This window comes from Cyprinodon tularosa, unplaced genomic scaffold (assembly GCF_016077235.1).
Source record: "Cyprinodon tularosa strain WSP-4 unplaced genomic scaffold, ASM1607723v1 ctg72, whole genome shotgun sequence".
NCBI classification, from domain to species: Eukaryota; Metazoa; Chordata; class Actinopteri; order Cyprinodontiformes; family Cyprinodontidae; genus Cyprinodon; species Cyprinodon tularosa.
In genome coordinates this window covers 976,695-1,000,888 of record NW_024039474.1, presented here as the reverse complement: position 1 = coordinate 1,000,888, position 24,194 = coordinate 976,695, and the positions used below count along the sequence as shown (strand labels likewise).

General features: G+C 36.3%; 1 protein-coding gene across 7 annotated transcripts in view; it reads left to right on the top strand.

Moving 5' to 3' along the window:
- si:dkey-237h12.3 (teneurin-3) overlaps nt 1–24,194 on the top strand; it is a 221,607-nt gene that overhangs the window by 123,505 nt on the left and 73,908 nt on the right. For all 7 annotated transcript variants that reach the window (XM_038269103.1, XM_038269102.1, XM_038269109.1 and 4 more), the window contains 5 exons: nt 3,958–4,172; nt 11,152–11,362; nt 12,369–12,470; nt 13,892–14,086; nt 15,119–15,319. In XM_038269103.1, coding sequence (XP_038125031.1) covers nt 3,958–4,172; nt 11,152–11,362; nt 12,369–12,470; nt 13,892–14,086; nt 15,119–15,319 — 924 coding nt within the window. The remainder of the gene's footprint in view (nt 1–3,957; nt 4,173–11,151; nt 11,363–12,368; nt 12,471–13,891; nt 14,087–15,118; nt 15,320–24,194) is intronic.

Sequence of the window (24,194 nt, the reverse complement as noted above, 5' to 3'; positions counted from 1 at the left end):
TTTGTTTTGTTTCTGTTATTGTTTTCGGGCAAGGTTTTAAAAGATTCTATAAAGTCTAGATTTTAAAGGAACTATTCAATTATGGCTTCAGCCTTTTTTTTGACTGATAAAAATAATATATATATATATATATATATATATATATATATATATATATATATATATATATATATATATATATATATATATTACTAGAAGATACATCTGCAGATATCTTTTTTTTTAAACAAACACATAGACTGATGTCTCAAGGAGGAATCTGAGTAAATCTAGCAGCAATATGCAGCTCATTTAATGACAGTTAGTGATTCCTTAATGGGAATTTAGCTACATGTTTTAGGAAACATTTGGCAGAACTTATTTGTTGTGATCTATTGTGACCTTTGATAGTTGCCGGTGCACAGCAGCATGCCAGCCATTTGATATCAGCTTGTGGCCGCATGTCTGCACTTTACCTTCATTTTTCTGCAGCCCTGAGCATGAAGAATAAATTAGATGTTTATAAACAAAACTAGTGTATGTTTCTCCCAGGGTCTCATTGGATCTAATCAGTTCTTTCTCCAACTGATAAAAATAAGAATTGTGAGTCTGCACTATCTGCAAAACCCCCAGAACTAGGATCAAAGTCCTGCCAATAATAAAAACTGGGCCTGAATTTATACTATTGGTGTAGTTAAGGCTACATTTCTGTTTCTTTTGTTTACATATAAATGTAGATATAATAATTTAACATGGTAAACCCTACATCACCTTTAAGCAATAGGACTTTGTTATAACTCTCCATTAATGTGAACATATGTCTAATAATGCAACCATTAAATTCCTACTGATTGATATCTGTTCTCCTTTCAAAATTAAAGATCACCAGTATATGACATATTTCAATGAAATGCTAAACATTTTGATATTTCAGATATCTTCAAATCCTGGCTAACTAATAGAAGTAAAAAAAAAAATATTGTATGTAAAGATCTCTAGAAAGACCCGCGGGAAATATTTTAAGACTTAAGTCTTATTTAAATGTATATAAAAGATAAATCCTAAGATCCTTTTTTAACCCCATTTTAAATTTTCCCCTCAAACGGGATGGAACAGGAGAGAACCTTCTGAACATGTTTAAAGACACTGTGGTTCTTTGTAATAAATTTACAATGTACTGTAAAGAGAAAGTTCATTTTGCAGCAAGTTTTAAACCATTGTTCTAGTGTGGCATGTAGACAAAAGGTTATTAATTCAAAATATTTAAGCTTAATAGATAGCAAACTGGCATTGGATGTAACTTTGCATCTATTGTGGCTCATTTAATCCATGCAGGCTCAGCATCATGTAAACAAGCTGGAATTGATGCAAAAGGTTCCCTCTGGGATTTGTTTGAATGTCTTTAAACCAGATGCATAAAATAACATGCTTTTTGAAGCTATCTGAAAGGTTCTGGCAAATTTATGACGGATATTTGATTACTTTTTTTTTTTTTCTTTGTTCAGAACCTTCTCAGAAGTTCTGATTTGTCCATTCCAGAACCAGCTTTGGAACAATAAAACAAATAACAAAATAAAAACAAAGAAGAAGCAGGACATTCATGAAAGAAAACATAGACACGAACAATTTTCCCCAATTCATGTAATCTTGCAGCCATTTTCATACATTTAATCCAAAAGCAAACATCACTGTGTTTAAAGCCTAGTCCAACCCCACCAAATATTGCCGGTACTCTCATCATTGAGGCCAAGCAACCAAATATCAATCTTCTCCTCTGGTCATAAAATTGTGTTTAACAGAATATTTGGCAAATGGTTAACTGCAAATTAAACTGAGGCTAAAAGGTGTGAATTCCTGAATCGTGTTATATTTGCCTAAGTATGGAAACTGACACAGGTGTTCTAGCTGTTTCCAGTTAACAGCAGACATGAGCCTGACTGGTTCTTGGCCTGATCCCTGTTATTCTAACTACATTACTTTCTTCTGAGGGGGATGATTTGAATCGGATGGGTATACAGAGAACATTAGACTGCTTCACTGAAGATGCTTAGATAAATACATTCTAACGAAGATTTATAAACTATCCATGAAAGTCAGATCTGTGCCTGGAAATTAAGATGAACTCTGGTGACCAGAGTGGTCTAACAATTTTTTTTACAGAAGCTTATGTGGTTCAGGTATAATTTCCTTATCAGATATGTGTTTGAGCATTTGGTAAATATTAGCAAGAGTTTCAGAATTAATTTAAACTTTTATATCCAAATATATGGCATGTGTAATTATTACGGCCAGAAAAAAAGATAATTTAAACCCCAGATTTAATATTAGATTTCAATGGAATGATCATGAGATGGTTTTCATTTTAACCCTCTGACCAAAAATTTACAAAAAGACAAGATATGAAATGTGCTGTGGTTCCATATGGATGGGACAAAAAGGTTTTATATATTTATGAGCTACTCTTTAACAAATTGTAGTTTCATGCTTCGCTCAGATACATCACATATAACATCTTACAGCGTACTTCTGTTTTGAAAAGACAATAAATAAATATATAAATGCACCTAAAGATCTTTGATTTCTACATGGAAATCCTGACTTTAGATGTTACATCATGTTAAATTATGGATCCATTTACATATTTGGAGGAATGTATGCACTTTTATAAACTAAAATTATCTTATCAACTTCAATGTTTTTTTTTTTTGTTTTTTTTAAAGAACTAGAATGCCAATAGATGCATTTAAGCAACGTTTCAAAAAACAAATAAGATGGACAAACAGCAAAGAAATGGCCCCTACTTTGGTCTCCAGGCTGAGCCATGTGATATTGATAGAGATCTTTCACCTTCTGGAAACCATTTGAGCGACATCAGACAGCTCTGTAGGCCCTAATCATACTCTCAGTCTATTGTGTATTCATCAACAAGCAAGCAGGGCATCTCGGCTCACCTTTACTGCAAAAAGCGACCAAATGAATCTCCAAGCACAGTGGGGCTGTTTAAAATGCACGGTCACGAAAGCATTAATTGAGTTGAATAGGCCAGGCAAAAGCTCAATTGTTTAAACTGGGCTAGATTTAAATCCTCATAAGTACTGCTAATTAAGATAGCACGAGGCAGGTTTTGGACTGTTTAAAGGCAATCAATAGCCAGCTATTATTCTCCCCAGAGGTAAACTTGGCTTCCAAGCCACACTTTGACTGAAGCGGAAGTGACAGGCAATGGCCTCATTACACAACCAACACTGAGGCATGCAAATAAAGGAGGTCTGGCACAAACAGATATAGTCACAGCTACAGTACATGTGTCGGCACATCACAATGCCTCTGAAGAGGTGGAGTAATGCAAAGCTTGCTCTGTATCTTCTATATGCATTCCTTCACAGCCACAGCTTTTTTTTTCATGCCAAAGCATTTCATGCATTTCTTCTTTTTAACCAGGGGAATTTGTGTGGCTAGTGAAATGTTTAACACCTCAGTTTTTCATAGAACTGCATACCTTAATCTATAACCTCCCTCAGAAGCTCGCTGCTATAGGGTAACGGTTGAAGGACATCATTCAGCAAATTGTTTTGATTTGCAGTTATTGCTCTGGCAAGGAGGCTCTAAATGTGTCTGACAGATTCCATTTACACCTTATCTGATATAAAGCCTCACTCCATGAACCACAAGGACCAAAGAGACGATGAGAGATTTGGCCTGTTAGCGGTTATAAAAAGACAATTATGTAGGGCGTGTTTTATTTATTTATATTTGGGGTTAACAGGGCTTGGAAATAGTGGTTTTAATCCTGTCATGCTTGGTCAAAGCCCATTTGTAAGAGAAATTATACCCTTACTATACTGCCTCATCTTAATTGAGGAATTAGGATAATAATGAAAGGCAACTACAATGAAAACCCCCAAAAGAAATGCAACATGAAAACTGCGTTATATTTGAATGGTTTCTCATCACCTTCCGTTCTTAATGTTGTTACAGGAAAAACTGGAATCATTCAACCTGAGAACAACTCCATTGATACTGGACAGGTGGATATTGGAAGGAGGGTGGCTCAGAGCGTTCCACCAGGAGTGTTCTGGCGCTCTCAGCTCAGCATGGAGCAGCCACACTTCCTTAAATTCAACATCTCTGTGCAGAAGAGCGCGTTGATTGGAGTCTATGGGCGAAAGGGTCTTATGCCATCTCACACTCAGGTAAAGGAATCCTGAAACGTTTTCTTTTTTGTACTAAAAATGACACAATGATTTTGAATGCTGTGCAGTGGGATTTGTATAGTTTTATGTTCTCCTTTGTTTATTTTATTGGTGTCTGTGTATAAGAACTAGTATTTAGGATGAACAACCAGCCCACGGTTTAAAATGCAAATGCAAATTGACTAATATCAAACTATTGCTTATGCACCTTGCATAAGAAAGTACTGTGCCTTGGACCAATAACTGTCCAGCTTTGATGACTCTCTAACAGGGATGGAGGTCTCGTGTCTGGTCTTGGTCTTGATCCTGGTGTAGCATTGTTTTATTAGCCACACATGCAACATTTAAAATAAAAACCCAAACTCTGCAATTTCAAATGGCATCAATGGAAAGATTTTAATAAAATAGGGTTGCATAAAATACCCTGCCGTCCAACTTGTGCCCATTGTTCTTTCCAACTCTATGTGAGCGTGTGTGGTAAAGATCAACAGTACTGTATCGCTGATCTGCATACAAAAATCTCTGAATCAGCCGATGCATAGAATAAAGGGACTCATTTCATAAAGCCCAGAAGCATATAGTAAATGTTTTCTTTGCTGTTTTAATGTCATAATGCATGGAAGATTAATTATTTCAACATGGCTCCTGTAATCCATTGTTCCAGTGTCATAGCAACAAATATGAAACTGTTCATAGCTGTTTTCCATTCTCTATTTGATTTTTACAAAAAGACATAGATTCCATTGGCTCTGACTGATCAATAGGTGTGCTAATCATTCATAAATATATCAGCAGACATAAAAAAATCCATCTAATTTGATCTAATTTGGAAATCCGCCTAATTTAATATTAACTTTAAAAAGAGCAGTAATATGGATGTTTTTAGGAGCAGTAACAAAACATTGTCAAAAGATTTTTGTCGTACTTTTAGCGTAGTGAAACTACTCCCTGGGACAGAAAAAATTGTGAACGAGTTAGCACCTCTACAGCTAGCTCTAAGTCAAATGTTATTTTTCAGTAATACTGATAGAAATCATGTTAAATTATAAGAACCTACTTTTAACACACTGTTTGACACAAAACTTTTAAATGGTTTATTACTCTTTTCCCAAAATTGCCAAATCAGCTGCTTAAGTTTTGTAAATAACCAAATTATAACACTTGAAATAGAATGTATGCAAAACACTCATGAACACACATACTCTTTACAGACATTTTGTGGTTTTGTATGCTTGCAGAATATAGTTTATAAAGTCACATTTGCATAAAATAGTTTCTTTGAAAAGTGATTCTGAGTCAGTATCAAACAGCATTTAATATTGGTTGAAAGTCTTCTCTGTTGTTGGATAAGTTGATTTTCATCCCTCCGGATCTTTAACCATTATTATTCTAGGGGTTTAACATTAGAATATTAATATTACCGTAAATAAAAATGCAGAATCTTTTCTTTTTTTTTTTTTGTAATTTTGTAATTTTTTTGTAATTTCTTAATACCAGTAATATTAAAAGGCTAAACCTAATATGAAATATCTTTATCAATCATTGCACTGATCTGTCGCCAGTGAGTTTGATTATTGTATCTTTTTATTGCTTACAAAAAATGTTTTAAGTTTCCATCAGTAATCTTTGAATCCAATAAAGTAAATCATGATATAGTAATAGATTTCCACATTTAAAATGATTTTACTTTTCACCAACCTTTTGCTACCCCATTTTTTTGTCAATAAATTCTAATAACTGATGGTCATTTATTTATCCTTATTAATTCACTGACTGCATGCTGAGTTTGAACATCTGCCCATTTATGAATAAAAACCCATTCTGTTGTTATTTATGTGGATAAGTCTCTGTGCTCATAGCAACCTGAAATGTTTCAAGAATTTCTGACGTAAATCTCCTGAATAACATGTCTGAGTATCTAAATGTCTGATGTGTGCTGATGGTGATGAAAGCTCTCAGGCAATAGTTATTTTCCTCTGAACTCGACAGAAAAAGCTCTCAGCTTCTCCTTCTCCACATTTGCTCTTAGAAAAGGTGGGCTTCACTTAAGTATAGAGTGTTAGGGCCACACTGATGGAAAGAAAAAAAAAGTTCAATATAGGTAACAATGGGTGAGCTAGTCTGCACTTCAGAAGTAAGGAAATAAAGAAAGAAATTGAAAAGGTAACTGAACAAAATCAAAGTCCAAAGCATCCTAATTAACAACAGCCTACTTTTATGTTTCAAGCTATTGCCATTCCGACACTCATCCTTGTCAATGTGCAAAATTGTGTCCATTGTGTCTCCTTCTAAACTACATTCTGCTCAGGTACTGAAGGAACAAATCAATGCATTTACTTAACCGAGCATGAAAGACCCCAATGAGAGATATTGACTGTTCATCGCATTCACTGCTTGGAAGACAAGACAGCATTTAAGTGTGAAAACCTTTCCACCTTTGTCAAATATAGACTTCCTCCATCACCTATTGAGTGGCTGTCTGTGATGATACAAATCAGACAAGTGTGAAGAAACTAACTTTTTGTATTTTTTTTATTGTGGTTACCACTTTGTTGTGTGGCTCAAAGTCCACTCAATTCAAAGATTGAGGAATGCAGAGACTTTTCCTCTCTGTCCAAGGCGCATCAGGGAACATCTCCATATTTGGTCTTAAAGCATGATGGTTATTCTGTGTCCTGTGTTGTTGGATTGAGAAGAGTTAGGGGGCTTTCACACCAGCAAATGGAGAAATATGCGCTTGGCCAGAGGGTGGAGGCCATGTGGGATGAAGTGTTTTATTACTTCCCCTTAAGTCTACAACACAAAGGAGTCAACTTCTGCCAGGTTAATATCTCTTCCTAAACCCCTCAGCTTTTCTCAGAAGCGTTTGAAAGAATGTTGACCTGACCTCCTACTTAATGTGCTTCTATGACGTTTGCTAATCAGCTAAACAGTTACAGATCACAATCATGTTTACTACAACTATGTATTTATGTATTTCTGTGCCCTTTAAATGTATTTGAGAAAATAAGACCTTTGCATTTAGGGCTGAAGACCTGGATGTTTTATTATTGACCTTATTGTAATGAAGGATGCACAAAAATTGAACTTTTAAAAACCTCTCTTAATGTGGTAAGTCAAACTACCATGCGTGTTTAAAAAACGCACATGTACTTTGTTTCACATGATACGTTTTTAGCTTAACAGACCTGGTCCAGTGAGCTAACTGCTGATCAAATTGCAAAACATATCTTATTAGTGCAAATATGTGTCCATCTATCATCAGATTATTTAACTATAGTTTAGACAGGTGGAAGAAAAACCTTGTTCTCATGCTTTAGAAAAGCAAAGATTTAGCTGCTTCTACCGTAGTGTAAAATAGTGTTTGCCAGCTTCCTGATTTCTTTTTCCTTTTGTTTGTTACACTTAATAATGCAATAAAGGTAAGCAATAATGCATAGGTTTTGATCCAGGTATTACTTCAACTGAACATATAATAAAGGATTTTTGAGATCATTATACTTTGCAAATACCAAAGCTCCAACTTAAAAGGGTCTGATCAATCGTTAAATGAGTCATGTGAGCCAGAGCACTGAGCTCTGCTTCATCATGAGAGCTAATTTAGCTAAAAGTTTTTGTTGCCAACAAAGAGTTATGATCTTTACCTGATCAGACATTTGGTTCTAAGATGTAGGATTTCATCTAAGGATTAACTGTAAGGGTCTGTCTTTACCAGTAACCCCATGTCTTGTCAGTCTGCTGGTCCCGGGTCTGGTATTGGATTCCAAAACAAGGATTGAGATGATTTTATTTTACTACAGTTGCTTTCAGGGTTGCTCGACCTGGAAGATGCAGATCTAGCAACCCCTGTGAGTAAAAGTTACTCATTGTTGCTTTAAGTGCTTCAGACCATGAAACAACTCTGAACATTAGTCAAAGACAACACATGTAAAGGCAACATTTTGTTTTAAAATCAAGGATTTAAGTAATATGGGGGGAAAAAATCAAAATCAGCATGGACCTTGAATGAATAGGAAACAACAATAAGCAACAACAATAAATGATTCAACAAAATACACACAAAAGAGACTAGTTAACATCTACCCAAACAAATACCAATTTTTAAACTAACTAAATTTACATGAACATAAATAGAAACAAACCCTCCACTAAATAATCCATCGGTATATACAGCCAGAGAAATGACATTGATTAATGGAATACCTTTATTAAATAGCGAGTGTCCCCTGTTAAACCGTAATTCAATGGTAGTTTATTACACCTAGGTTTTATTTATTAAGCCACACTAAGGCATTATTACTGCCATACTTGTTTTCAGACATTATATTACTTAAATAGCACATGCCTGACAAATTGAAATGCACCCAAAGATCCTCAAAAACTAGAAATCTTGCAGAGATCCAAAGGTAACCAGGAAGAAAATGAAAAAGATAGTAGTAGAAATCTATCAGTTAAGAAGAGGTTGCAAAGCCACTTAAAAAGCTTTGGGACTCCAGTAAACCACAGTGAGAGGCCTTATCTACAAAAAATGGAACAGTGTTGAACCTTCTCAAAATGGTCAAACAAAATTACTCCAGGAGCAGAGTGATAACTCATCCAAAAAGGCACAGCAGACCCAAAAAAAACAACCAAAAAAAAAAAATGCACACCTCCACGCTGACAAAGGGACTGGGCCTTAATGGCTGCATGGCAAAAAACAAGCAAAAAAAGTGCTCCTTTTTTAGGATTTTTTTTTCATAATCTTCAAGACCTTTTAGGAAAATCTTTTGTTAACTGATGAGACAAAAGTTGAAGTATTTGGAAGGTGTTTGTCTTGTTACATTTGTTATGAAACTAACAACACATTTCAGAAGAAAGAGCATCATACCAACAGTTAACCACAGTGGTGGTAGTCTGATGATAGGGGGCTGTTTTGCTGCTTCAGTATCTGGAGGAAATTAAACCATGAATTCTGCTGAATCCCGAAGGCGAATGTTTTGGCCATCGGTCCATGACCTCAAGCTGAAACCAATTTAAGTTCTGCAGAAGGACAAAGGTCCAAAACATGCAAAAAAAGTTCACATCTGAATGGCTTAAGATGAACAAAATGAAGACTTGGAATGGCTTGTCCTAACCTGAATCTGATTAAGGAGACGTGACATGACCTTGAAAAAAGGCTGTTCATACCTGGGAACCCTCCAGTGTGTCTGAAGTACAAAAATTCTGCCTAGATAATTGAAACAAAACTCTTCCACAGCTCTGTTAGCAAGTTATCACAAACACTTCATTGCAGTTTTTGCTGCCAAGGTTCAACCTGTCAATATGTTTGGGGTATTGGACATTTTTTTCTCCATTAATAATAAAACCTGCATGTAATGTTTTCTTTATTGTGATGTAAGCTTGACAAATAAAAACAAAATTAAGACATCAAGAAGGAGCAATCACTTTATAACACCACTGTACATACAGTAATCAGGTTGGATTGGGTTCATCTACATTTGCCTCTTTAAAGGCATCTATACTATTTTCCAAATAGCTCACAATTGTAAAAACATATAACAAAAGACAGAGAAAAACTGTCTGACAAGATGAGATAAGTGGGAAAAAAAAGTGTACATCTTCCAAACCCTAAAAATTACCCTTTATACACTTGGGTGGGATATCCTTGAAATTATCTAGAGTAAAGTTCTTCCATCTCCTTTTTTCTGACGTGCATCTTTCTAATATTCATGTGAGGCTGTGCTTGTGTCGAAATAACCCTGTTGACTTTGAAGCATAGCAGCAGCCATCCTGCTTGAATAAGCAGATTGTTTCATTCCTGCAAAATCTTTATGTAAACTGTTACACCTATTCTATAACTATATTTACCTTAAGATATCATATCATAATACCAGGAATTGTTAGGAATCTGTCAGAAATCTACATGAGAAAACTGAAAATAAATGATGCTTTAAAACCTGCAGCAAACAGCCTCATTTCTGGGTTTGAATTGCTGCTCTTTCAAAAAGCAGCTACCAAGCCAATCAGTATGCATCACACTCCTTAGCAGCCCACAGACTCTTTCTCCAGCCCCCGACTTCAGTATAGACACAGTACATCTGTGTAGCTAACAACTGCTTTAGCCTGGGGATCTGCTGTCTTCATCTGCTGTGCTACTTTGCAGCCTGCAGCCTTTTTGAGGATTGTTTGTACTGTATGCATTTCATTGTTTTTTGCTACGCTTTACAGCTCCAGTCAAAATGTGGTTCAGGTGCTGCTGAGCAGGTGCAGTGAAACCAGATGCACCTCTTTACTCAGTGGCTCCAATAACTCTTTGTTTGCTCTGTAAATCTGTGTTTGTTGGGTTTTTTTTTAGAGGACAAATAGAAATAGTATTATGTTGAACCCCAAAGATAAAAGAATAGAAACTGTCCAATATTACAAATATTTAATGCATATTTCTAATTTTATTCTTACCATAGATATAGATATAATGTATAGATATAATGTTATGAAAATCCAAAGTAGGAGACATAAACATGTTCTAGGACATTCTACCTTTAATTTGAAGGAACAAAGTGAATCACTGGATGCATGTTTTGTTCCTTTTTCATGCAAATTAGGCAGCAGTAAACCAATGTCTGCTTCAGCTACAAAGATATTTTCACACCATATTGTCGAGGTTAATTTAACAGACTGTAACAAGCATATATTCTAAATCCCCATTAGAGTTTCAAATGTAGCTTTCACATTTGCCTCAGAGCCATATCAGCTCCATCAGTACATAAACGCCTCTCCAGACAATATATATAAACTCCAAATACCTGCCACAGGAAAATCAACAATTATTATACTTGAATATTTGCTGTGTATACACAATCCACTTCTGGCCGTTTCTTGTATTAAAACTTTGCATATCCATTGTCTGAGGAAAATCCAGCAGTTGCATACAAAGTAAGCTACACACAAAAAGATGTTTTAATGTTTCTGCTCAAAAAGCCTTTCTGTCTTTTTTTTGCAGTACGACTTTGTGGAGCTACTGGATGGCACCCGGCTAATTGCCAAAGAGCAATGGACCCTGGGCGAATCAGACTCAAGGGCCCGGATTGATCACCCGGTCCCTGTCCACCAGGCGGGATTCATCCAATACCTGGACTCAGGGGTGTGGCACTTTGCGTTTTATAATGACGGACGAAGTGTGGAAGTCGTCTCCTACAACACTATTATCCAGGGTATGAGGACTCACATCTGCTGGGAGGGCTAATGAGAGTGGAATGATGTGTAATGATATGTTTGGAGGATTTTAATTTCCTGAAACAGCTGTGCCTGAATGGGAGTATTTTAAAATCTTTCTCAAACGAATCGAGTTTGCAGAAAGTTTCGGCAATGCACCGCATGGATTTAGGTCTTCATTTCAGTGCAGTGGATTATTGTGCTTAGCACTTTAATACAAGACTATACAGAACATTGATCTTTCCTTCCTAACAACCTCTGCTTTGTTCTGAAGCCTGTGAAATTTCTGTGCGGGTTATGGGCAAGGAAAAAACTCTAGGGTTGAGTTAACGTTTTCTTTCCTTTGGGGAGTCCCATTGATCTGGCCCTACAAATATGAAGATATCGATGTGTGAGGTCAAAATTGCCTGAGTCTGACACTGGCTCAATGAACATCCAATACAAGCTAAAGTAATAACATAAAAGTTGGCCCTCTTAACGCCCATCAAAATGAGGGCCCTGGTCTATTGGGGGTACGATTTATGAGCGTTGGTCTGTTGAAAGAACACAAGATCTGTCTGTAGGATATGTCAGATTAACTTCAACTCAGAGAGGTTTTGAGCTGTAAACACAGAGGAGATTGCATGGCTTGTGTGGGCATGATCAGTCATTCAGGCTGGGGTGGTGGTGAAGCAGGAGAGAAGACAGCAGGGGATGGAAACGTCTCAAGGACATGGAATTATTTGGTCTAATTTAAAATGCATTTTTGTAGAATTTACTTAACAGGGCTTAGGTGGAAACAGTAAGCATGCAGTGCACAGTTATGGAGGCTTAGACCTTAATGGGACATAGACAAACAGCTGTAAATGTATGCCATGCTGGATTCAAGCACTGCATATAACACTTTATATTTTAAAAAGTCAACTAGGATTTCAATGCAGTTTTTTCTCTTTCACTATGAATTTGTTAAAGACTTAAATATGACGGTTGATAGTTATTAATAGCTGTACACCTCTGTGCCCACAGAGTCTGTCACAGAGTGCACACACAACTGCTACGGGAATGGAGAGTGTGTGTCGGGATCTTGCCACTGCTTCCCTGGATTCATTGGACCTTACTGCTCCAGAGGTAATTACCGGCTCTAATAATTACCTTAAATGGTCCCTTCAGTCTTTTTAAGGTTTATCAGTTCAATATTTTTTTATGGAAAATTGATCTGATAAGTTTAACATGGAGCTATTTCACCGAAACTTGAAAAAAATATATATATTCTCTCAAACTCAGTCTAGAATTCAGTTTGTTTTGACTCCACTACACAAGACTCATTACCTTAATATGACCTTTTTTATTTTTGTTACCACCTTAATACAACTGAGGTAAACCAAATATGGCTCAGCATACTTACAGAAATGGAGAAAGAAATGGCAAAATCAATTTCTATCTATTGTACTTGACAGATAAATCACCTTTGCTAGAATTAGCAAGCATGTGAGTACCAAGACACTTTGGCCAGAAATACCACAATTTCCTTTGAGACAATTCCTAGTAATTTCACCACTGAGCTAGGAGGCATTCATCTATCCCAGTTGCCCTAGGCTGGGGCAGCAGTCACCATGGAGAGGTGCCAAGTCCATCATGGAGCCTAGACACAATACTCTAAATATTTAATGTCTACATACTATAAGAATTTCTACAGGACACAAATGTAGATGTTTCCATTTTAGAAACTACTATCCAACAAGATGATTTTTTTTTTAAATACAGATATAAAAGCTTGTTTTTGTTCTCTAGCTGCACATTTGGAATACATATTATTACTTTTTAAAATTTTATTTTTGAGAATACGTTCAGCCATGTACATAGCAAAAAAACACTTTCTTATAGTATGTCTTATAGTATGTAATCTATTTTTTTTTGTGTTTGACCGGCTATCATGCTAAAAACTTTATCCAAAGAAGAAGAAAAAAGGCCCCTTCCTCCCAGTATGCAGACAGGTGCCCTAAAGGGCCCATTTTTTATGACTAAATACATGGTTGGAAAGAAATCCAGTTGGGTACCTACAGTATTCTCTTGAGAAAAATGGATCTTTACCTTAACTTGAAAATCAAAATATCATTAAGCTTCAAACATTTTCAAGTCCATTGTGTAAGAGGTTGAAGCTGTAATATTAAAGCAATGCAACTTTGCTGTACTCCATTTGACCTTCCTGTTATCTCTGAAAAGTCTTGTTCTCTCTTTCTCTGCTTGCTTCCTGACTAAACTGCATACATGGCTTGATATGGTGTAAATAAATCTTTCCTTTTCAAAGCTTTTTTATAAGTGACTATTGCTCCCAGAGTCACTCAGTAACATCTGTATGGAGGATGTCTTTCTAATGTAATGTTCAATGACCAAAAAAGAATAAGAAAGGTATGGTAATAATCCTATTTCGTGTGAAGCAGTTAGCTAAATTAACTACTTTGCAGAAAATTAGCCACTAAATAAGGATGTTTGTATTGTTAAATTTGTATTTTATGGTGATTTTAACTCTTCTTGATCTCTTTACCCAGCTGCCTGTCCTGTGCTCTGTAGCGGAAATGGCCAGTACACCAGGGGGCGCTGTCAGTGCTACAGCGGCTGGAAGGGAACAGAGTGTGACGTTCCTGCGACCCAATGTATCGATCCTCAGTGTGGGGGACACGGACTCTGTGTGGCAGGAAATTGTGTGTGCAACACCGGTCACAAAGGAGTCAACTGTGATCAAGGTAACCGAGAAAGAAAAACTCTTCCTGCTGGATTTAAACAGATTTGTGCAACACCTTTCTGTGGGGCGCTCTGGGGAAATCGACTAAGTCTGGTAGTGAAACAATCGGTGTTTTCGACTCCACCAAGCAAATAATGCTTTGGATGTTGTTATTGATAATGTATAAACCAAGTGTTAAGACCCCATTGGGGTACAAGCTTGAACTGATTGCACTTTCCCCACCGATGCAGTCACCTACTAGAGGCCTCCACAGATGATGACATCTGAGGAAATCAATCAGTTTGTGGCATCTAATTCTTTGTTGAGAAAGAGCTACTTCCTCTTTCTTGTCAGCCTCCCCTCCCACCTACACCCTCCTCACTTCATTGCCTTTAACTCTATTGATCTGCTTGCTGATAAAAGGCAATTATCAGCTCAGATTTACATGTGGGAGCTGTCGACCTTACATGGCAAAGCTATTGAGTTCACTAATGAATATGTTGAGGTTTTCTTTGGAGTGAAGGAGCACTGGAGAAAAGCATGAAGGAGCAGCATTTGTGGTTCTTTGAGAGTTTGAAAGAGGTCCTTATTATTCCCAGTGTCCTTAAGAATAAAGATATGCATAAAATGGGAATCTAAGGCGGCAAGAAAAAATATGTTGTCAATTCTTTCTTGTTAGTAATAGGTTTATTATGTAGATCATAATTGGCTATTATTAACCAGGATCAGTATAGTAATTGATCAAATTAGTCTACAGTAGACTCTAATTGGGTATTGTTTCACAGTGTCTATAATGGAACATAATTATACTGTTTCTATGTTGGACCTACCCTTTTGTAGAGCAGCTAGTTGAACAGGGTGGAAAATTACCATGTGCAACTACCAAAGCCTGCAAAATCTTCCTGCTTCCCTGCTATCATCCTCCTCTCAAGTTTTTCCTCTTTGAAAGTGACTTTTGCCTGGTTGGAGATTCAAAGTGGCCAGGGTAAATAAATATGTTTAAATCTAGAAGCGGTAAACTGACATAGCTGTCACCTTCGTTGTGTTTCTTCAGTGGACTGTGTGGACCCAACGTGCTCCGGTCATGGAGCTTGTCATCATGGTGAGTGCCACTGCAACCCGGGGTGGGGAGGGATCAGCTGCGAGATTCTGAAGAGCACTTGTCCAGAGCAGTGCTCCAGTCACGGCACGTTCAACACGGATACGGGAACCTGCATCTGCGAGGCCAAATGGACGGGAGCCGATTGCTCCATAGGTCAGAAACCATCTTTAGTCATTAAGTTCTTACTTGATCTGTGTAAAAACTAAAGGTGGCAGTGAAAAGATGTGTTTATGTTGTTAATTCCGGAGATATTTGCCTCATTCAGTGAAATGAGAGCATTCAAAGTGATTAGAAAACACTCTATAAACCCAAGATACCATCTTTAAAACAGCATATTTTTTGTAATGTGAATAAATAATTGACAGGCCCATTCAAGAAACTCAGCAATTAGAAATCCAAGAATTACAGCTGGTTATGTTTGACCTTCTAACTCGAATACGGTAAATTATGGATTCTCTAATGAATAACCTAGTGCTTTTTTTCTGTTGAGTGACTCAATTGTTAATCAAGAGTCTCGATTGTAATTAAATTTCAGTATTTAATTAAAGTTGACAGTTTTGGTGTTTTTAAACTTTTTCCATGTAATCACTGGGAGCAGAAAGTTAAAAAAAAAAAATGTTAGATGCTACTCAACTACATACACACACACACACACCAAAATTAAAGCAAACAGAAATAAATCTGCAGGCTTTTTTTCCATCCATTCCTTTTTCATTGATGATTGAACTATGATGTTGTTCTGTGCCAACATGTTGCCAGCAATCAGTGCTGTTAGATTTACTTCATTATGTCTCTTTTTACTGTTTTCTTAGGTGATATTTTAGCCACACTAGCAAATAATTGGCACAACATTTCTCTGTATTTATTCCAAACAAACTCCCCCCTTGCTGTGCCAGGCACCGGGTCCCCCATACAGCAGACATATAGGTCTTTACTAAGGGGCTGTGAGTTGGAATAGCATGTCTCTGTTGCAGCACAGTAGGCCACACGTGGGTGTCTTATTTGGAAAGTTAAGGAACAATCATTAAACTTGGCAGCATAAGTCCTGATGAAATTATGACAGCAATGCCATTGATGCATTGTTTCCTTTTAAACGATTATTATAAAGTTGAAAAGAAAAATCACACTTTAATGTATTCATCATCTGTGTTTTAAAAAAAAATAATTCAGTAAGCTCAAAAGATAATTTATTTTCTGAAATTAATGTGGTACAATTTGGAACGAAAGCTCTGAATCCATCACATGTGAGATTCGTTTCAGATTTTTCCATAGGGAAGCAACAAAATTACTCATTTGTGATGTCCCACTAATTTGAGTGCTTGCCTGCAGCCGCAATGATAAATGGAGGCGTGAAGTAAAGTTTTGTTCTATTACAGCGCTAACCCTGCTTTGTTTTCTTAGCACTACATTACAATTCCCTAGTTTTATTAAAAGGGCCACTATTTGGAATGAACATTTTAATGTCTGGTTAAGTTGGATTAAACTATAAAAAGCTTTACCTGTTCAGACATAAAGCACAAATTTAGGCATTGTTTGGCATAACAGGGTAGTGGTGGCCTAGTGGTTAGAGCATAGAGCTTGGAATCCTGAGGTTGTGAGTTTGAAACCCACTCCCACAGACTGTCACTCTCTTCCCTGAGCAAAGACCCTTTAGCCCACACTGCTCCCCAGGCGCCGCAAATGGTATCCCACTGCTCTCCAAGGGGATGGTTTAAATGCAGAGAGTGAATTTCGTTGCGCTGTACTTTTGACAGTGTAATGATAATAAAACACTGGAAATTAACGCTATGATGTCCTTCCAAAGAAAAGATTTATCTGATGTTGAGAAAAAATATCTAGCGGAAAATGCTTTCCTTAGCTTTTAGAAGACAAATGTTGACATATATAGTAGCCCTGAGACGGAGGGTTTATTGGACTATTTAAGAACATCAAGAATTGCTTGAGAATTCCAAGAATGTTAAAAGAGCCACTGGTTGAAAAACGATCTACTAGACTTTGTTTCCAAGATTGAAGATGTTTCGCTTCCTTTAGCTTTTCAAATCAAAATGTCAGAAATAGCGTTAAGTGTGAGGTTTTATAGAGTGGACCAAATACAATGCTTTGTTTTGGCTTAAAAAACATGCAAATTGAACCAGACGAGCGGGTCCACCCCTTTGGCATGGGGGTTCTTTTGTTTTTTTGTTAGCCTGTAATACCCAATACCATTATTGTCCCTGAAAGGGTGTCGTTATAGGGAATTTTTGGCCTGACTGAACAGACGAGATGTTCTGTTCCCATGTAAGGGGGTGAGGGTTGCGATGATAGCTGGAAGGAATCAACTCAATGAATTGTAGGTTTTTGAAAGCTGAAATCTGAGTCCACCCCTCTGTTTAAGGTCATTTTTTTCTTTCTTGATACAGATTGCTTCCTTCATGCCCCTCTCAAACCACCTATCTTCTTAGGGGAGAATTCTCTGAGACTTTATTATCAGTGTTTTTCATTTAATTTGGCTGCTAGTTCTTTCCGCTTTTTGTCTTTTCGTTCGTCAGAAGTGTTTTTTAATCTTTCTGTCCCTGACTGACTCGGACAAGAGAAGACATAGTCTGCTTTGACACGCTTTTTCCCCTCCTTAGGGATAAATCATGCTTCATCAGTTACTGCCGCTGCTGGTGGATCAAAGCACTGCAGAATATGTTGCTATACACTCCCCAATCCCTTTAACAACCCCTGGGAATTTTTCATTATCCTAACTTAAGGGACTAAATTACTGATAAACTGAAATTAACTGGATAAATGTGTGTGGAAACACTACTTGGACTTTTGGCTTTTGAGGGGTTATAGATGACTCCAGGAACCATTAGTGAAATAGAGAGAATATTTAAAGTGTTCCACATTGGCTAAGGACAACAGGGACTGTACTCTGGCTTTTTGGTCAAAAGTGCTTCTCAGCACAGAAAATAATTTTTTTTTTATGTTATTCAGAAATTCGGTTTACATGTTTAGCAGGGATAAGCGTTTGCCAAAGGTACCATTGCCTACTGTACTTTATTGACCAATGTATCACAGTTCTGGCTTGGTGTGACCCAACCCTTTCAAAGGTCATTGTAAGGAGAAGATAATAGGCAAATAACCAACAATCCAGATGAGATGAAGGTTGCTGTTAAAGCGACCTAGACTTCTGCAGCACAACCAGTCAGATCGTCTTTGTGCCACTCTGCACTGATGCAGTAACTCATGCAGAAGGAGCATAGTGAGAGCATCTATTCTACAGTTAATGGACTGGGGAGTATATACGTATTTTATGTATTATACAGTATGTGACTTCATAATGATAAGATTTAATTTTTTAGATTTTCCTGAAAACTAACTGATGGGATATTAATGATAGATATAAGACAATAAAGAATAAGATGATTCCTTTAAGAAATGTATTAGACATAGAAGTAGACAGGGATGAAACAGGTTGTGTAGAAATATAAAATAGGTTTATAACTGCCCCAAAACTTTTTCAACTTCCTGTTGATTAACAAAAAATTAAACAAACTCTGATTTAACAGTGTCAGAAGCTTTTTTTGTGTAAATAAGTAACAGGTAAATACAAGTACTTATGACACCTTGTTAAGCAGAGGTGTCAAAATTATTAATGTTTATTACTCAAGTAGAAGTGTAAATCTTACTGTTTAAAAAAAAAAAACTTTTTCAGAAGTTGAAGTATCAACTTAAGCTTTTTACTCTAGTAAAAGTAACAACGTACAATTTTAAAACTAAAGTAAAAAATAAAGTAATGCAGGAAAAAATGCTATGGACAGATGCTTTAAACTAGGACTGAACAATTAACCTGATTAATTGGGATTAATAGATTATTGAAATAATTGTCAACAAATATAATAATCGATTAATAGCCTTACTTTACTTATACTGCTTACTGCACTACCCTATTAAAGGAAGATTTTTCCACAATTCTGAACGATAACTTACTTATACTTAATTTTCTTAGTTTTATAAGTGATAGTTATAGTGTCCGAGTTCACTTTGCATCATCTTGAAAACTATTTATTTTGGTACTGTATGTGGTGAAAAACCAGTTGGTGCAGCACCGAGTCCAACCACCAAGAAATCAATTGACTGGATGAAATAAATCATTTTTTTGCTTTTTTATTTTTATTTTTTATAAATACCAACATTCATAATGAAAATGAGCTTAAACAAAAGTAATGAGTCATTTTTTAAAATGTAGGAAGTAGAAAGTAGAGATAATTGCAAAAATAATGTAAGGGGTAGAAGTAAAAAGTTGTTTAAAAAAGAATTAGTCCAGTAGAGTATAGATAGCCAAAACTCTACTTTAGGAAGGTAACAAAGTATTTGTACTTCGTTACTTGACACCTGTGCTGTTATGTATTAATATTTTTTCACAATGTAAACTAAAAAAAAAATATATGTTTTAAACTAATTAAATGATGCTTTGGGTGTGATCACAGCTTTAAAGCTTTGTAATCAACCCATGCCAATTATAAATATAGGTGTTAATAAAAGCCCAGGCTTCTCTATTATTCTACTGAACCAGAGTTGTTCTCTCTTTACTTTTGTGGTCTTGAAGATTATTTGAATATATTCTTTGAAGGTGTCCGCGTCTTTGATAGAAGCTTCATATGTTGGAGAGAAAAAAAAGACATTTTAGTCTTTCTGTCCATGTGCAGCCAGCTCTTCATTTGTTATCCCCTTTGTATTAGATGGGGTTTGTCTTTCGACACAGGTAGGTGTCTTGTTAGTTCAAAGGCTGGTCCCTCCTGTCTGTATCTGAGAATCAGGTGATTTATGCACTGTTCCCCCTCTCAGAGATGGCTCCTGCTCTGCGTGTTACATCCAATAGGGAACACATACTGAGTCAAACAATTAAAAGCAGAAGTTTCACTCTGTTTCACTCAATTTAAAAAAGTGGAGTATCTCTCTCTTGAGCTGAACTTGTGAAAATCAAAGCTTAAATACATCGTGATGGTGCGTTTGAAATACCAGGTTTCTTTGCAGACCTTTTGAAGCAGCGTGTAGCCAGTTTGGATGGTGCCTAAGAACAAAGAACAATTGTGTTAGCGAACAAGACTTTTTTTTCTCTCTTTTTTGTCCTGCCTCACTTATTTTTTTCCTTTAAATAAGTAATTTTCAATTCTTCTAAGTGTTCAAAAATATCTGAGAAATCGACTGGCACAGCAGGACATCTTGTCAATAGCAGAACTGATAAGTCTAGCATTGCTGCAGTCCAAGAATTGGGGAGTTTACCCATCTGGCTGGGTGGAGGATTCCTCATAATTAATGCTGCGGTTCTTCTTCAATTAAATAAACTTTAATTAACAAGCTGTAGCATGGATCGACCGCCCACAAGCCCCCATCCAGCTCGAGTCAGGGGCATGTTAAAGGCAGATAAACACTTTTGCACTAATGAAAAATTGATTGCATAGATTCTATGAGAAGGAGGTATTCCTTTGGAATTAAATGACTCCCCTCCAGAGACATGCTTAATATTCTACAGTGTCTGCTCAGCTTAATCAGAACCATCCAAGGTCCCTCAATCGAAGAAAAACTCCATTCAGAGAGCTGGAGGAGACAGACAGTCAAAAAAGCCTCGGTGAAGCAGATGAGTGAGGACAGTGGGAGTGGATTGAAAAAAAAAAAAAAAAAAAAAACATCAACCAAATGAGTGGCTACTTTATTTGTTGTGTTTTTAATTGTGAGCTGATTATGATTTATATACTCTCTCTGAAGTCAATGAGCCAAGTAGTTTCTAAGACTGAAGGTACTTAGCAGAGAATAAAGTATTGGTTACCTTCCTATTTTCTTGATATGACTGTTTTCATCAATCTAATTCCAACATGTGATTATCCTTTGAATTTTTTTTTTAATTGAGTCTTTTTGTACAGTTGAACGTATAGTAGAGGTTTTTCGCAAATTTTTGAAAAGACCCGGCCTCTGCAAATGCACATTCACTACCCTGTACCCGAGAGGGAACACCTGTTAAACATGTGCAAGAGCGTGCACGAGCCCATTTTTCCTCGTGCACGCTCTGTATAAAAGTTGCTGTTTGCATCACTCACACAAGCTTACTTTCCAAAAGAAGATTTGCATTTTCCACTATATCAGACTTTAAGTGAAAAGGAGAACCAGCACGTAGGAATGCCTTATGTAAACATATCACCAGAATGATAACACTTATTTTGATGATCCTCCTGGATAAAAAAAAAAAAAGAAACTCCACCATTCATTTAAGCCAAGATGATGACTGGGCTACTCTAGAAACAGACTTGCAGATGCTCTTTAAATTAGTGTCCATCTTAGCAAACCTGTGTGCCTTAGTTTAAAGTATAAAAAACAGGTGTGAAAGCATAACCCAGCCCTGCCTCCATACAAGTTCTGAATGTTTCCACCAAAGTAGGACATTGCCAAGAGACTCTATAGGACATGCGTAGGGATGTGTTAAGGGGTTTAAGCAGGGGTGTTGTCATGAGGAGGGGAAGTGACATTGATTTAAGAAATGGGTAAATAATAATGTAAGAATTTTTATGCTGAGTAATATGGAATAAAAAGCTCACCTGAAAAACACTATCGATCGATGCCCACTGTGCGTGCAATTCGACACACAGGCTGTGGCTGATGGTTTGGCTGATGGTCATTTTGGCTCCCGAGTCAAAATATCACAGACGTTTTCTTTTGCCAGTGTTGAGGTTCTAACAGTGGTCATCTTTGACATTCACAAGCAATCGAGAATTTAAATGTCCAAAAGCAACTCAACACTATCATCTCAGATATAACGTCGCTCCTACCTCCCAGTTCTAAGGTTTGAGGTGAATCAAAACCACCGATTTACCCAAATCTGTAATGTGATTCACACATGTGTACCAAGTTGTATAGGTTAGAGGGGAGCACTAAGTAGGACTGTTGGACAAATACTGCAGTATCAAACAAATTAAGAAGGAATTGTCTTCTGCCTTAGGCAGAAGGGGTTCAGTCTAAGGCAGTGGTTCCCAAACATTTTAATCTCTGTGCCCCAAAAATAACACTGCAACAGACTGACCGCCTCCTAAAATGACATTGAATTATTTCAGTCTATATTTATTGATGAATATAAAGCAATTACTTATGTTTGTTTTGAGTTAGATTTAATTTTTAAGTAACATTTAGTTCATTTTAGATGTATTTTAATTATTGAATGTGACATTTAATAATTTGATGGTCCATTTTTCTATATTTAATATTTGAATTATGTATTAATGGAAAAAATAAATGTTACATTTACTTATTTTGTGCTACTTTTAAGTATTTTAAAATATATTTTATTTAAAAGTGTATTTTTGGCCTTCTATATACCTCAGCAATCACATTTCTATTTCTTGTAATTAATTCATACCTGTGAAAGGTAAGGTCTGAACTCCTGGACTCATAAGTTATCTCCTGGATGAGCAATAATCAGTCTTTCATTATGTAGTAGTTTTCTGGAGTGCCAAGGCATTAAAAATGCAATACAATCTTATGCAGATTAATAAATGACAATATATCTGTTTTCTTTATTCTTACATTTCTGTGGTTTAAGGTGTAGTTTGTTGCTTTTAGATTAATTCATCTTACTTTATTTTGTAGGAGAGAATTGGGGTAGACTGTTGTTTGTTGTTTTTATTATTTATTAATTAATTTATGTATGTATGGGCTTGAAAAAAAGCAATACATCAAATCAAATAAATCAAATGAAGTAAGTAATTATCCCTTGAAAAATATACTTTATTACCAATGTTATCTGTCTGTAGTTTGTTTTTGATAATCTGTCAAATTTAACAGTGAGAAGGAAGCGAAAACTAAGGACATTTTTAAAGAAAAGAAACACAAAGAGCACAATCCTGAAAACATTTTGTGACCGCCAAAGTCTCTGTTCAAAAGATATGATTGTAGCTCTTGTTTCTGCAAATCCACTCTGCTCCATCTCCCGTAAGAGCAGAAGCAGCTTGTTGAGCATTAGCTTTAACATGAAAAATCCTGATTCCTCACCAGCAATAGATCCATGCGTGTCAATTTTCTGAAGATAACACATATTCTGCAACAGATGCTCTTCTGTTTGCAGTACTAGAAGAAAACATGTTCATTATACGTCTCTGAGTTGAGACAAAAGAACCCAGCCTCAGCCTGTTAAGACAAGACGAGTGGGGCTTCATCTTTTGTTAGAGTGCTTATTTTAGGAGTTTTTCAACATACAGTAATTGCACTTCTTTATTCTTACGAGCTTTTTAGACATAGACATCGTTGTTTTCAGTTGATAGTGCTGCACTGATGAATAAATAATGCAGTCTATTCAAATAGTCTTTCATAAGCTATGAAAGCACCACAAACAAAAGTCTGTTTTTATTTATTTTATTCCAGGGGGTTTATTTAGACAAATATTTAATGTATGTTGTAAACACTTTCTGGTGGCAAGCACTAGTTAGAGAGATTGAAACAGCTTGTTGATGAGATAATGTAGACCCTCAAAAACTTGCAGAGAGAAAAGTGGGATTCGGTGAAAGTGATTTTAATCTGAAAGCCACTTTAATATTTGATTCTATTTCTGTGAAAAAGATACTTTTTAATTGCTTTCCGTGAGCTACAGACATTTTCAGGCGTCCAACCTCTAAGAATTGATGGAAATCTTTCAGATTTAATGTTTTTTATCACTGCTTGCACCTCCATGGGCCTCTCTATCAGTTCACTTTGACGTCCGTGTATTAGTAGGTTTTTAGATGGTCCATTCTCTCCATATTCAGGTGATGGATTAGACAGAGCTCTGTTTAAAGTCGTAGGGGAATAATATTTGAATGTCAAATCATTCTGGCTTAAACATGTATATAAATGTTCTCTTTATCGAACGATATTGTTCAAAAAGTTAGAAAATTTCAATTTCTTTTTTAAATCCTGTAAATTCCCGTAAATTATTCCTTAAAGCTTGGAATTTTGTAGAACCTAATATGTCTTTAAACTTCTCCAGAGCCTCCCCCCCTGCCTGTCTGCTGGGTCCTTTAGCCTATTGTGCTGTTTA